At 43.4% G+C, this 14,085-nt stretch overlaps 1 protein-coding gene across 1 annotated transcript in view; it reads right to left on the bottom strand.

The window, feature by feature from the left end:
- Positions 1 to 227: 227 nt before the first annotated feature.
- The window catches only part of LOC308280223 (receptor-type tyrosine-protein phosphatase-like N), a gene marked incomplete at both ends in the record, with an annotated part of 46,569 nt that continues 32,711 nt past the window's right edge, over positions 228 to 14,085 (bottom strand). Inside the window, 16 exons of the mRNA XM_080720485.1 lie at positions 228 to 299; positions 1,136 to 1,209; positions 1,365 to 1,429; positions 2,113 to 2,166; positions 3,496 to 3,662; positions 4,309 to 4,428; positions 4,806 to 4,883; positions 5,419 to 5,492; positions 6,767 to 6,914; positions 7,323 to 7,492; positions 8,534 to 8,729; positions 9,377 to 9,586; positions 9,721 to 9,785; positions 10,157 to 10,236; positions 10,788 to 10,874; positions 13,448 to 13,686. Of these exons, the coding sequence (XP_080576611.1) occupies positions 228 to 299; positions 1,136 to 1,209; positions 1,365 to 1,429; positions 2,113 to 2,166; positions 3,496 to 3,662; positions 4,309 to 4,428; positions 4,806 to 4,883; positions 5,419 to 5,492; positions 6,767 to 6,914; positions 7,323 to 7,492; positions 8,534 to 8,729; positions 9,377 to 9,586; positions 9,721 to 9,785; positions 10,157 to 10,236; positions 10,788 to 10,874; positions 13,448 to 13,686 (1,899 nt within the window). The remainder of the gene's footprint in view (positions 300 to 1,135; positions 1,210 to 1,364; positions 1,430 to 2,112; positions 2,167 to 3,495; positions 3,663 to 4,308; positions 4,429 to 4,805; positions 4,884 to 5,418; positions 5,493 to 6,766; positions 6,915 to 7,322; positions 7,493 to 8,533; positions 8,730 to 9,376; positions 9,587 to 9,720; positions 9,786 to 10,156; positions 10,237 to 10,787; positions 10,875 to 13,447; positions 13,687 to 14,085) is intronic.

The following is a 14,085-nucleotide window of genomic DNA, read 5'->3' as shown; positions in this document are numbered from 1 at the left end:
TTACACAGTTTCAAGGCATCATCGCCCCAATGGGGGAGGGTGGGGTTGTGGCAGAAATAAAGTATCACAAGGCCATTCACAAGGTCACTGTCCAATTAGACAGTAAAGGCGAGGTACTCTAACACACAGGTGATGTTTTCTTCGTCTTCTTTTTAAGATACAATTCCAAGTGCAAGGGGTGGTCGGGTCGGGTCAGTAGGGGTCAGGCAGGCTGGCGGTCGGTCGGTTCACTGGGGCAGGGCTTTGAGGATGGCATTGACCTCCTCTGCCACGGCCGTGAGCGCAAACTCAAACTGGTCCTGGAAAACGGGGAGAAAGACGCTGTTTATTCATTGAGTTGCACGCTTTCGTCACATCCGTCTCTTTGTGGACACGTGGTAAATTACGAAAACAAAAAACATTTAATTAAATCAACACTCCGGATTTTACTGTGCAGGCAGGCAGATACCTGTAGGTACAGTATGTAAGGAGATAGGAAGGGAGGCAAGGATGCAAGAAGGTAGGTAGGAATGTAAGGTTTGAATTTATGGAAGTAAGTACAGTAGGTAGACAGTAAGTAATAGACAGTCAAACAGAAAGACATAGAGAGTGTGACAAAACCATCTCTCATACTGTATCGTCGTTGTCGGGTGGATACCTTGTATGTCCAAAACCGTTTGCTTTGTATTTATCATTTTTAAAATGATTTAAACTAGTGAAAACAGCCGATCTACAATCTACGATCTATTTTCAAAAATGTTCTAATTTTACTTTTGGTACTTTTTGATGCCAATACTTTCATACTTCTATTCAAGTATATTTTGAATTCCAGACTTTTACTTGTAACAGAGTACATCTAAAAAAGTCTGGAATTCAAAATATACTTGAATAAAAGTATGAAAGTATTGGCATCAAAAAGTACTTAAAGTACCAAAAGTAAAATTAGAAAATGTTTGAAAATAGATCTACAAGCTCACAACGCGGTATCGATACTTCTACTTAAGTAAAGAATGTGAGTACTTTTTTCCACCACTGGCAACGTGTGAGTGAATCCACGTTATCAGTATCAGTCTGGCTAATGTCAGGCTACAACGACAGCCCCCCCCCCTCTACGCTGTAAAATTGAGCATGTTATTATTATTAGTTTTATTATTACCTTGGTGCACACCATCCCGGGTCTCTGGTCACGAACGTGCTCGAGTGTTGCGGCGATGTCAATCTCCTTCACACCTGCAACAGACGATCATGCCATCGGGACAGTGAGGATGTTGAATGTAGGCTGCTAATGATTGGGTATGTTTGGTTCCCTGTGCGGGAGACCAGCGTTCGAATCCAGGTACAATACAAAACATTGTGTATATGCTGTACAGAGAGACTGGCCTTACCTTTGGCCATGCGGTTCAGAACCATGTCGATAAGGATGTAAGTCCCGGTCCGTCCAGTGCCATCACTGATGGAAAGACGCAAGTGTAGAGAATATTACATTAGTGTTCATTTTAATGTCAAATTTTGATTTAGTTCATAGTCTTTTGTATAAAATCTAATTTTGTTTCAGTCACAATTTTGTCATCTGAAAAGTTTAGTTGTCTCCACCAGGCCGAAAGGAGACTATGTTTTTTTTAGTCTAGTTTTAGTTGACTAAGTATCACAAGATTTTAATCGACTAAATCTACAGTTGATTTTGTCTACAAAAATGTATTTTGGCAGGCTGATTGTAGCCGATCTACAAGCGCACAACATGTCACGATGCGTTGCGTTGTGGGCTTGCTATTTTCAAAGCGCAACACCAGAGTGCAAACAAACACAAAATGACTTGTCTTACTTAGTTATGTTCCATTGGATCTCTTGTCCATTATTTCCTCTATTACATTTTATTCTAGTTTTTATTTGTTGACGAGATTATCAATATGTTTAGTCTTAGTGTTTAGTCAAAGCATAGTTTTTATTTGGCTTTCGTAATTGAAAAAAAAGGTAGTCAACCAACATTTCTCGTCATAGTTTTTAGTAGACAAAATCAACTTTAATTTACTACACGAAAACACACATTTGAAACTTCTAGATAAGAGGTTGCTGCCTGACAGTGACTAGGTGTATGCATGCCACCAAGTGGACCTACAGGGTAGTGCACGTTACCTGCAGTGCACAATAATAGGGCAGGATCGGCCTCGGTAGCACTTGTTCACTTTCCTGTGGGGGTGCAGAGAGACAAGAGAGGAAAAGGATAACATCCAACATCTGTGTGTAGAGATCTACCTCCTCTAACTCATCAGAGACATTGATGTCCTGTCAATTCTAAGCATATAAGAGTAAGCTCAATGCCATCATCTCAATGTCTTTAAGTGGCTCCAATAAGGTCTTGGACACTAGTGGCTAGTTTCGAAAGACAACATCCATATGGAGGGATTGAGAAACTCAAAGACAATGTCAAAGGCTGTGGGTCTTAGTAGCTCAATTTAGCTGCTTCGGTGTATAAAAGCACAGAATCTGTGGGTTCCAGAAAAGTAAACACCCTCAGGAAAGAATGGAAAGAACCTCAGACAATTTCAGAGGCTGTATGTCTCGTTCTACCACAGCTAATGGTGACACTGTGATTTACTGCAAGTCACTGAGAGTCTAATGAGCATTCTTATTGCCAATATCTCCCAAATAACAGCACTCCAAACACAGTAGTAAAATTTAAAAAAAAAGCCCTTCGCTTTACGACCGCAGCACAGCAGTACCAATATCTCACATTATAGCACTCCCACTTGTGTATTACTGCTTAAGTGCCTCGATATTATAAATGTCCACGTCAAAACGCAATCCCAGTTCTGCTAAAACAAATGACCCAGAGAACAAGAGGCCGTGCATCGCAACTCAGAGGCTCAGTGGCTTAAGACAATGGTCCCCAGGGGGTCCCCAAATTATTTGGGGGGGGGGGGGGGGTCTCCAGATCCCCAGATGATTAGCTAAATGTGCAACATTGTTTTCTTACTCGACAGTAAACAAAACAAAATACATAGGCCTACCGTATACAGTAGGTTTATACGGGGTATCTGCAAATTGTTACAAAATTTAAGGACTTTCAAGACTTTAAGTACAAGATAATTTGGGCTTGTGGTTCATCTATTTTCACAATATTTTTCTGTGTAAGTCAAACTAATTGTATTGCCAGCAATATATGATTATATGAAACAAATATGATTTGTGGCCCCCAAAATGTGGCCCTCTGTCATCGATTGTGAAAAAGTGGATGTAGCCTTTTTAAACATGCTGGCAAGTCAAGGGAGGACCTTAGACCAGAAGACAAAAGTTCTCCAGCAAATAACCATGGAAGATATGGGAATCACTGTACATAAGCAAAGTCGGGGTCCAGGGACTGATGACTAGACTGATTCACCTTCACACTAAGGCCTCTGTTTTGTAACTTAGATGCTTCTATCCTGTGCTGTGAGAGATAGAGAGAGAAAGAAAGCTAACGTGTATGGAATGTTCAGGACAGTGATCATGTCACATGCCCCAGGCAGGCTGCAGTACCTGCGGAAGTCCAGCAGGGGTCGTGTGGAGGTGGGGATGCCCTGGGCAGGCCAGCTGAGGAAGTGGAACTGGGTCAGAGTTCTGGTCTCCTGGGTCTGGACGTTCTTCAGGTAGAAGCTCCGCACCAGGAAGTCGTTGCACCAGATGTGCTCCGACACCAGGTTCACCTGGAGAGCATGGACAAACAGCACATGCATATAAACTCTCGAATACTTCTGTCCCATTTAGGTCTTAAAAATACCTCAAAATGTCTTCGGTTTTCTATCGGCTATGATTTATCGGCTTCTATCGGCTATGATTAGTGGTGCTCAAACTTTTTAATGTCAAGAACCCCTAGAAACGTATATATATTTGACCGCCGAACTCCATCTCTAAATATTTTGTCCCCCCCGGAGCAAAGATTTACAAAAGTTTGCTTTAAAAGTAAATATATTTAAAGATTTGCAAAAATGTTCACGATTTAAAAAAAATGCAGATCTACAAGCTTGTGAGCTTGTATATCTGCTATTTTATAATTGTTAAAGCATAAAATAATGGTTAAAGTGGTGAAAATCTACAGTAACATAGGAGCCATTCTGTCTGACATACAGCGTGCCACCAAAACTGTGGGAGGAGTAGCAAAACAAAGTTTATCTATAGTAGGAAGGGAAAGATGGATTGATGGATAGAATAAAGTCGGACAAGTCTGTTGCCGTTCTGGACATTTTTTTTCTTCTTCCTCTGCCCAGCCGAGTGGCTTTGACCAAGATAGTCACTACACTCCCTCTTGCATGCACGCGCACACAAAAGCTCGCGGAGCCTCACAGTTCTGACCTCATAGATGTGGTACAGGGAGGATCCCTCGTCCGGCCAGTAGCGGTCACACTGCTTCTCCCCATCTTCCACCAGAGCGGTCATCATCACTATCACTGAACAGCCACTCTCCCACACCATCTGACATCACACCACAAATGCATGTTATTATCATCACCATTAATCAGTTGGCATCACATGACCAATACTGTATTATCATCAAATTAAATTATTGTTAAACACCTGCATTACTTAATTTATAAGAAGTCGACACAATTACAGAATGTAGAAGAATTGTTATTGATTGACCTGTTATCAGTCCCATGGCACCACATCTATACAGCATGGAATTGTGGACAAAATCCTATCCAACGATTTAAAAACATCTACGTTTTGGGTCTGAGAGGCTGAATCTCATCAACCGGTGGCCCGTGGCTCAAACGCTGAATAAAAGCACTGGCATGAATAGAGCAACAAAACAGCAGTATTATTCCAGAACAGAACGTTGGATTGCAGACCTGCCAGAAGTCAGAGATGGTGTGTGACAGGGGTCCCTGGGTGGCGATGTAGGCGGGCATCCTGGGGTCGTGCTCAATCTACAGCAGGATAGGGGAAGGTCACGTTGGGGGTTAAAGGCAGTGGCGTCAGTTCAGCAAAAGCTAAGGTATGGCAACATGACTGGTGCCATGCGCGCGCGTGCATGACACCAGTCATGTTGCCTCTGGTTAAAGGTCTGGTTAAAGGTCAGCCGTCATCTCCGGCTAAAGTACGAGTGATCTGTCAGTCAACAGTACGTAGGCACTGGGTGCCATGGCGATAGATCTGCCTGTGCTTACATAGTCGCGGAAGGAAATTGACAGATTTGTTGTGTGCGTTTGCGTGCATGTGTGCGTAAGTGCATACGTGTGTCATTGATAATTTCATCGACTAAAACCATGACTAACAAAAGAATCCGCGACAACCTTTAGTCAGTGATGAAAACTAAACAAAAACATAATAAGCTATAATGACTAAAACAATTTTGTCATCAAATCTAGAGACCCTCCCTGACTAAAATGACAAGGAGGGACTAGTGGAGAAGACATCGAGTAGAACTAAAAGAAAATAAATTTTATATGCATGTAGTCTTACTATGGTGCTGGCGTTGATGTAATCCACGCGGGATGGGTTGACCTCTGCTTTCAGCTTCACTCTGGAATGATCATCTAAAGAAGACATCCTCACTCTGAATACAATACAACACCGGAGGCCTTTTTTACCACTTGAAACTTGGCATCCTATTCTGGGAGGACAATTTTTGCCCAAAATAGCAGATTTACAAGCTCACTCCAGAGGATCCCCAGCTAAATAAGTTAATATAGCGTCACAATCAGTTTAACCTCTTTAACCATATACTGTATACTGTACAACGGTCAGCAATTTGAAATTCTTGAATAATTTTAATATCTTATAAAAGTTTGACTGATATCATTGAGATGTCAGTCAGATAACAAGAGGCAGTGATGCTGTTATTGGACCCTGTGTTGTTGGATTTTGTCGCCGTCCTCTTATCTCCACATTTTAATTTTTTGTAAATCAATGCTATTCTACTTGATCTACTGTACTTGATGCTACAATGTCACACATGAGGGGCTCTATTTTCGTCAACCCTAAACCCCTAAACTGTAGATGTAGATCAGCTATTTTAACTATTTAAAAATGTTTTTCAAAATAGTAAAAAAAAAAAAGGCAAATAAGTTTAGGGATTTAGCTTAGACGAAAATAGGGCCCATACATAGTGTCCAAAATACTTTTTAACTTGAATCCCGAAAAGTAACAGTTTTGTACATGCAAGGTTTCCACCCTACAGCGACGATTTTCATTAACCCATTTAGAACGGGTACACATTATTGTGTATCATTATTTTATGCTTTAACTCTTTGAAAAATAGCAGATATACAAGCTCACAGCACGGCACCGAGTGCCGCGCTGCGAGCTTGTAGATCTGCTATTTTTGAAAAATTGTGAACATTTTTTACCCGATTCTATGAGTGTCTTTTGAATCCTTCTAAGGTTTTTTGAAAAACCTATATGTTTCTATGTCAGCAATCTGGCTTGCCATCATCAAAGAAAAGGTCCTTTTCACTTAACTGGAGCTCAGTTGGTCTGTTCTTGAGAGACTACTATGTCAGTGGTTCTCAAACCTTTTCATGTGAAGGACCCCCAAGATGATATGTATTTGGCCACGGACCCGCATCTCAAAATATTTAGTTCCAGGGACCACCCAGAAGCAAAATTTGAGGTACAAACGTTCACTTTGAAAATACATATATTCAAAGATTTGCGCATATTTTCACGACTTTTTCAAAAATAGCAGATCTACAAGCTCGCAGCGCGGCACTCGGTGCCGCGCTGCGAGCTTGTATATCTGCTATTTTTCACTGGTTAAAGCATTCAATAATTCTAGGCCTCAGCCCGCCTGGCTGTGAGTGGGACTCACAGGGCACGGCGTCCGGGCAGCGGTTCTTCTTGGCGTTGGCTTGGCTCTGGGCGGTGGCCACGGCGCTGGGCTCGGCCTGGTAGGAGCACAGAGCCTCCCACTCCTTCTGCAGGCGATCCTTGTTCCTCAGGTGGTCCTCCATGTAAGCCTGGACAGAGGAACACGGGGGTCTGCTTAACCAGTACGAGGCTTTGTTCACGGCTCAAAAACGTAGTGCCGTCCGCCCAGCGTTTCAAAATGTTTATTGCGATTAAGTGCATGATTCGTGTAGTAGTTAAAACCTTTTTAGCATTTTTCTTTTTTTAAGGGGACTGTTTGTTTTTTTATCTAAGGTTGGTATGGTCCAAATCGGGTGGGGAAGGGGGTCATCAAATATTTTTTTGAGCAGTTGGGGGTGGTCATCAAATATCCGTACCAGCTTCTTTTTGTTAAAAAATATTTCAGAAATCTTCAAAATATTTTATATTTCATTTTCAAGATTCTTTTTTTTTTTGTCTTTTTTTTTTCATTATTGTTGAAAATAGTTGCTAGCTAACACCGGCCCACAGCCACACACCAGGATCATGTGTCCGGTGGAGATGTCCATGTTGGCCTGCGCGGGCTCCTCACACCAGGAGGGGGTGCTGCTGTGCGAGCTGGGACTGGGCTGGGCGGTGCTGCTGTCACTGAACTGAGACGACACACTGCTCATCCTGGATGTGTCTGTGCAGCCTCCTCCTCCACCTCCTAGGGATGAGTCATAAATACAACATTTGAATGCTTTATTACGCATTGTTACTTTAACCATTATTCAATGCTTTAACTACTGAAAAATAGCAGATATACCAGTACTCCCTAATTGGGAGATAAGCGACCGTCAGGTCGCAGCGTGATTTTAGGGCAAAATGTGTAGGAGCAGTGTCCAAAAATGTGTTTGAAAAAATCGGCCTGATGGTGGCGCTATATGGGACAGATCCATGTTGATGACATGAGTGTAGACATACTGTGTACCGATTTGCGTGATTTTAGGGCAAAATATGTAGGAGCAGTGTCCAAAAATGTGTTTGAAAAAATGGGCCTGAAGGTGGCGCTATATGGGACAGATTCATGTTGACGGCTCTCTTGGCGCCACCGAGGCGGACGCGTGGGTACCGGCCCCGGCTCTCCCGGTCGCTCCTAGCCCAAGTTACGGCATTTTATGTGCGCTGCAGTGGCGGGGGTCCTCCACTAGGGGCATCCATTCTGGAGCACCAGGAGTCGGTGGTCCCCAGGAATTCCCCGTGAACAGCCCTGTTTGGGTGGTCATTTGGTCATTTTTGCACTTTTTGGCGGCGGCGGAAGGGGGTCCCTGGGGGTGCCTGGAGCTCCGGGGGTCCCTGGTGGGGTGGAGGTTGTGGATTGGCAGGCAAGGAGTGTGTGTGCAAAGTTTGGCATGGATTGGGGTAACGGTGGCGGAGATATGAGTTGAGGAAAAGTGTTACGTGACGGACAGATTGACTGACAGACTGACAGACAGCCGGTGGAGGTTTTGGTAGTAACTGCGACCTGACGGTCGCAACAAGCTCACAGCGTGGCACCGACAGCCACGCTGCAAGCTTGTAGATCTGCTATTTCTTTTAAACCATAAACATTTGTGCAAGTCTTTGAAAATGTTTGACCCGATTCTCTAAATGTCTTCCAAATCCTTCTAAGGTTTTTTGAAAAACGCATGTTTCTACGTCAGTGGCTCTCAAACTTTTTCATGTCAAGGATCCCTATGTGTGTTTTGTCATTTTTACACATCCCTACCTCCTCCTGACGCTCCTCCTACGCCCACTGCTCCTCCTCCCGCGACACCACCACCTCCACCTGATGTAGCCACGCCTCCTCCGCCTCCCCCGCTGCCCGGACCCCCACTGGCTCCTCCTCCCACGGCCCCTAGCGCTGCCGCTTCCAAGCGTCCGAAGGGCCCCTTGGAGGAGGCCATGTGCTGCCGGCATAGATCCTTGATAACATGAGAGAGAGAGAGAGAGACAGGAATTTAGACTGGACTATTTTTAATATACTGTATACACACACACACACACACACACACACACACACACACACACACACACACACACACACACACACACACATACTAAAACTGAACTGAACTAAAGAAAAAAGTACGCTAAACAAATCATAATTCAAACACTAAACTTAACTAGAGATACTGTTCCTACGAAACAATGTGGGCTCACTCGTGACTATATTCTGCAGCGTGATAACTGTCATGGGAAGCTCAACCAATACTCCAGCTAACACCACTCACAGATTTTCCACACCTCAATTGCACCTCATTGGCTAAGGGCCCTGACTTTGTACTGTCTGCGACGGACTCACGTGACGGAACTCTATAAATAATGAAGATAACATAGTGTTCTCGCTTTCAGCGAGCCCACAACTAACTGCAAGACAAATCAAGACAACTGTATAAACAGTGTACAACACATACAGTACTGTATACTGTAGTGTATATGTCACCACAAAAAGACATGGTAAGGGAAGGAGACAAGTGGGTAGCAAAAGTGTACTTTGCCACTTGCCAAACCGCAGTAATAGAGAGAGCTCTGGTGGACATGTCAAGTTAATACACACACACGCACACACCTGGTACTCCTGGTGAGAGATGGGCCCTCCCTCGGGGCCCAGGCCCAGCTTCTGTGCCGCCAGGCGGTGGGCGTGGTGACGCAGGCAGGTGATGGCCGTGGCCGCCACCAGGACTCCGCCCACGCAGGCCGCCGCCACCAGCGTGGCGAAGGCCCAGCGAGAGCCCCGAGGAGCCTGCGCTGCCAGGGGCAACGCCTTGGCATCGTTCCTCTGTGGGAGCGTGGGCGAGAACCAGAGAGGGAAGAAAGGAGAGAGAGGAGAGACGATAAGAGAGACAATCATAGACAACAGAAAGTAGTAGTAGTAGTAGTTTAGGCCTATATTTACTGTGCAGTTGCACAAACCTCTCCAACTCCTGTCTGGAGAATCTTTAGGCCTGATTCAGATTCCAGGAAGTTCTTCTCTTCAACTGGATGGAGCAAAACAAAGTTACTAAGTTACTGAGAACAAATAGGACTCAGACATACTATTACAATATAATAACATTAAAACAGGCAGCCCAAATATGGATCCAGTACTTAGAATGCATTAGAACCCTTCACATTTTAGTTACTAACCACCCATTAAGACCAGAGGCCGATTCTACAAAATGCCTTCTCAATCAGTAGTTCTCAAACCTTTCTGTAATTCAAAATTCTTAAAAAAATTTCAAACACTTTCAAGATTTTACCAAATTGACAAAAAGCATAGCAGATATCTGCTATTTTTGAAAAGCCAATGTTAAAATCTAAAATGCAATTTTTTCTTTCTTTTGTAGAGAATCACAATAATAACACGTACGTGCTTTCCCAGCAACAGACTCGGCTGTCTGGTTCTGTGGGTTCGGGCCGATGCTAAAGGTGACTGCCGGGCCAACCACACTGCAGAAGAGAACACACACACACACACACACACACACACACACACACACACACACACACACACACACACACATACACACACACACACACACACACACACACACACACACACACACACACACACACACACACACACACACACACACGCACACACACGTCATGCCATCTGCAAGACAGTGGATTGCCAGTAAATTGTCAGAACATTGACAGTGAGAAAGGAGGGTCGAGGGAGATTTGTTTTTCCAATGAAAAGAAGTATCGAAAAGTGACACTTGTTTTCCCTTTCGCCGGTGCTGCTGGGAAATGTTTTATTTCACACATTTCGCACCAGTGACTATAACTTACAGTACACCCTCATATTGTCGCTGTCGAGTGTAAACCCAAAACCATTACTCTTCAGGAAATGGAAATTAGTTCGATGTTTATAAACCCCACACTTTCGGCTTAAACAATATCATTCTCACTGGCAAGGCAAAATGGGTTTAATCGTGGCTCATATTTCAGCAACAAGGCAATTCATTAACAATTTACAGTTTGTTTGTCTGTCCAACCTGGCGTTGAGGAATGCAGAGTTGGAGAGGTGGATCCTCTCTCCTAGGAGGTGCAGTAGACGCACCCCATCGTTCCAACTGAGGGGGCTGGTGGGGAAACATACAGACTTTACAATTTACAATTACAATTTAGGCATTTAGCAGATGCTCCTAATCCAGAGCGATTTACAATAAGCAAGGACAGCACAAGGTAATACATCAAATGCATTGAAACACGTAGGTAAACCAGGAACCTAACACAGGGGTCGTCAACGTTTTCAGGCCAGCGACCCCCAAATTGACGGGGAGATGGAGCAGGGACCCCCCTACCTCGTAGGGTGGGGGTGGGGTTACAACATAATATTGTACTGTAATATGAAGAGCTGCCAACATTGGACTGTCAGAATCCAGGAGATGTATTTCTGTGCTGGTGAATTTTGCGAGTTTGATACTTTTATCAGGTTACTAGCATTGGAAAATGATGGATACAATTTTGAGCTATCGGATTACAGATTGAAGAAAGAACACATTAACATTCATTCATGTAGGCTCATGTAGGCAATCCTATTATTCAATGGTGGAGTATTTCAACGTAACTTTACAAACTGAAGGCAATCATACAAAAGAACACTTGAAGCGTAAAAAAATTCCCTGTATACTCGCCCGTTTAGATGGAAACACACATATCGCAGGTTCAAGTCCCATGCTGTCAAGGTACATGGAGGACCATTTAGACTCTCACTTCAGAGGTTCCATGTTCAAATCCCAGTTTTCCTACTGTACATTGCTGGAGTTTTTTTTTTACCTTTTCAAGACTAAAATTCTGAACTTAAAAAAGTCACTTGAAGTTCACCATTTAGTAGTTCTTCCTGTAAAAGGATGGCTGGACAGAGTTCTTTCAGACATAACCCTACACCTTTACTTCCCAGGAAACAGGGGGAGGGACACCCCTCCCGATGGTCCTCCGTGTACCTTGGGAATGAGCCTTGAACCTGTCTGAAACCGAGGACCGGGACAACCGATAAAGCCAAGGCACCTTTGGGCCCTCAACAGGTATCTCCTGGTGCTTTTGAATTGTTCTCTTGAATAGGTTAAATCACTCCAGGAATGAACTGTAGGCGGACTGGGATTTGAACATGTGATCTCTGAGCTGAGAGTCCGATCTTTAAACCACTACACCATGTCTCACAGCAGATATTTTCTGGTGATTTTGACAATTTCCTTTGTATTTTAACCTTGAAAAGGTATATGTAACACAGTAATGATCTGCATGAGAACCAGGATTTCAACATGAGACCTCTGAACTCGGATTAGAACATCGATCTCTGAACTGAAAGTCCAATCACCGGGCCGCTAAACCATATGCCAGTATAGATATTTTCTGGTGCTTTTGAATAGTTGTTTCATATTTCAATCTTGAAAATGTAAAAGCTGCTTTGGTGCGGTTGACCTTAAAACAGTTTTGTTGCAAGGCGAATCATTGGCGCAAAATTCAACAGAACACAGGAAATGATATATGTCAAGCTTAAGTTCTTGGCGGAGGACCCCCCGGCCAAGGCACCTTTGGGCCCTCAACAGGTATCTCCTCTTGCTTTTGAATTGTTCTCTTGAATAGGTTAAAGCACTCCAGGAATGAACTGTGGACAAGGATTTGAACACATGACCTCTGAGCTGAGAGTCCGATCTTTAAACCACTACACTATCTGAAGCTAATACTTTCCCGTATTTTTGAGTAGTTATTTCGTATTTTAATCTTGAAAAGGTCCAGAATACATCTTGATATGATCTGTAGGAGGACTGGGATTTGAACATGGAACCTTTTACCTGAGAGTCTGATCTTTAGACCACTAAACCATCTCTCTCAAAAAAAACATCTTCTGGTGCTTTTGATTACTTCTTATGTATTTTAACCTTGAAAAGGTCCACATAATACATCATGATCTGTAGGTGGAGGGGGATTTGAGCATGGAGCCTTTTAACTGAGAGTCTGATCTTTAACCCACTACACCATCTCTCACACCTGACACTTTTTGGTGTTTTTGAGTACTTCTTTCATATTTTAACCTTGAAAAGGTCTAGATTTTACAATATGATCTGTAGGAGAGGACTGTGGAGTACGTAGGTAAAGCCCCGAACTGTGGATCACTTCGATTCGGCGATCACGTGCACGCACATGGAAAATCCTCCATAGGCTTCCATTCATTGTGCTTCAAAAAAGTCTGGAATCAAGCTTAACCGCATCCTTTTCATGGCCCAAAGCGCACAATTTGTTAGCTAAATGCTAGTAATGGCTGCTCCTGTCTGTTGCGTCACAACATCCAGGTATCCGTTGAAACCTGTGACGTGAACGAAAACGTGCACACACCCACAGAGGGGCTTCTGCTGTTTTCAAACAGCCGAAGATAAAAGGTGGCAAAAATAGCAGATCTATCTTTATATATATATATATATAATATATATATATATATATATTTATATATATATATATATATATATATATATATATATAAAATGTTCCCCTCTTCTGGGTGTCCCTGACAAAACATTTTTAGATGGGTAGTCCACGACCAAAATACAAAAAAAATCGGTTATGAAAACGTTTGAGAACCACTGCTACAGTGAACATCAAATCACTTCCATAGGCTACTGACATGCACTAAGCTCAGCTCAGCTCAGCTCACCTTTGGTTGGTGACGATGTAGCCGACAGGGTCTCGCATCATGGAGACCTCGCCGCCAGCGTCCGAGTCGGGCGGCAGCTCCTTCCGTCCCGGTTTCACCTCCCGGGCCGAGGCCGTGGGTCTGGTCTCCTTCAGGACGGGGACCCCAGGGTCTCCCAACGTGGGTGCCTTGACCAGAGAAGAGGACGGGGCCACGGGAACCGCTGGATCTTTCCTGTAGGTCATAGAACCCTCTGTAACCTGAAGGTGAAATGAAAGACGGACATCAGATTTGAATACATTTAGGTATTTCTTTAGGCCTATGTCCGATTTGAATAAAGCCTTATAGACCTAAGCCCGATTTGAAAATGACCCACTGTTTCTCTGGAAAACTTATTACTCAGCCTTTGTAGCAGTTAGAAACAAAATTCCCAAACTATTTGATAGCTTACACCTTTAGCTTTCATAGAAGAAAATCAGAAAAACTTCAAAAAATACTGTACTATACTGTAATACACAAAAATGTGTTCCCGGCCTGAAGGGGTAAAATACTTTAATGTGTACCCGTTCAGAATGGGTTAAAGTCTGACTGAAATGGCTTTTTCTGTCATTTTATTTTGAAGTATCAGTCTGAAACGGATGCCTGTGTGTTTCTGAACC

This window comes from Nannobrachium achirus, assembly GCF_963921795.1.
Source record: "Nannobrachium achirus genome assembly, chromosome: 24".
NCBI classification, from domain to species: domain Eukaryota; kingdom Metazoa; phylum Chordata; class Actinopteri; order Myctophiformes; family Myctophidae; genus Nannobrachium; species Nannobrachium achirus.
The sequence above is the reverse complement of the archived record's forward strand: the minus strand, read 5'-3'. Positions and strand labels throughout refer to the sequence as shown.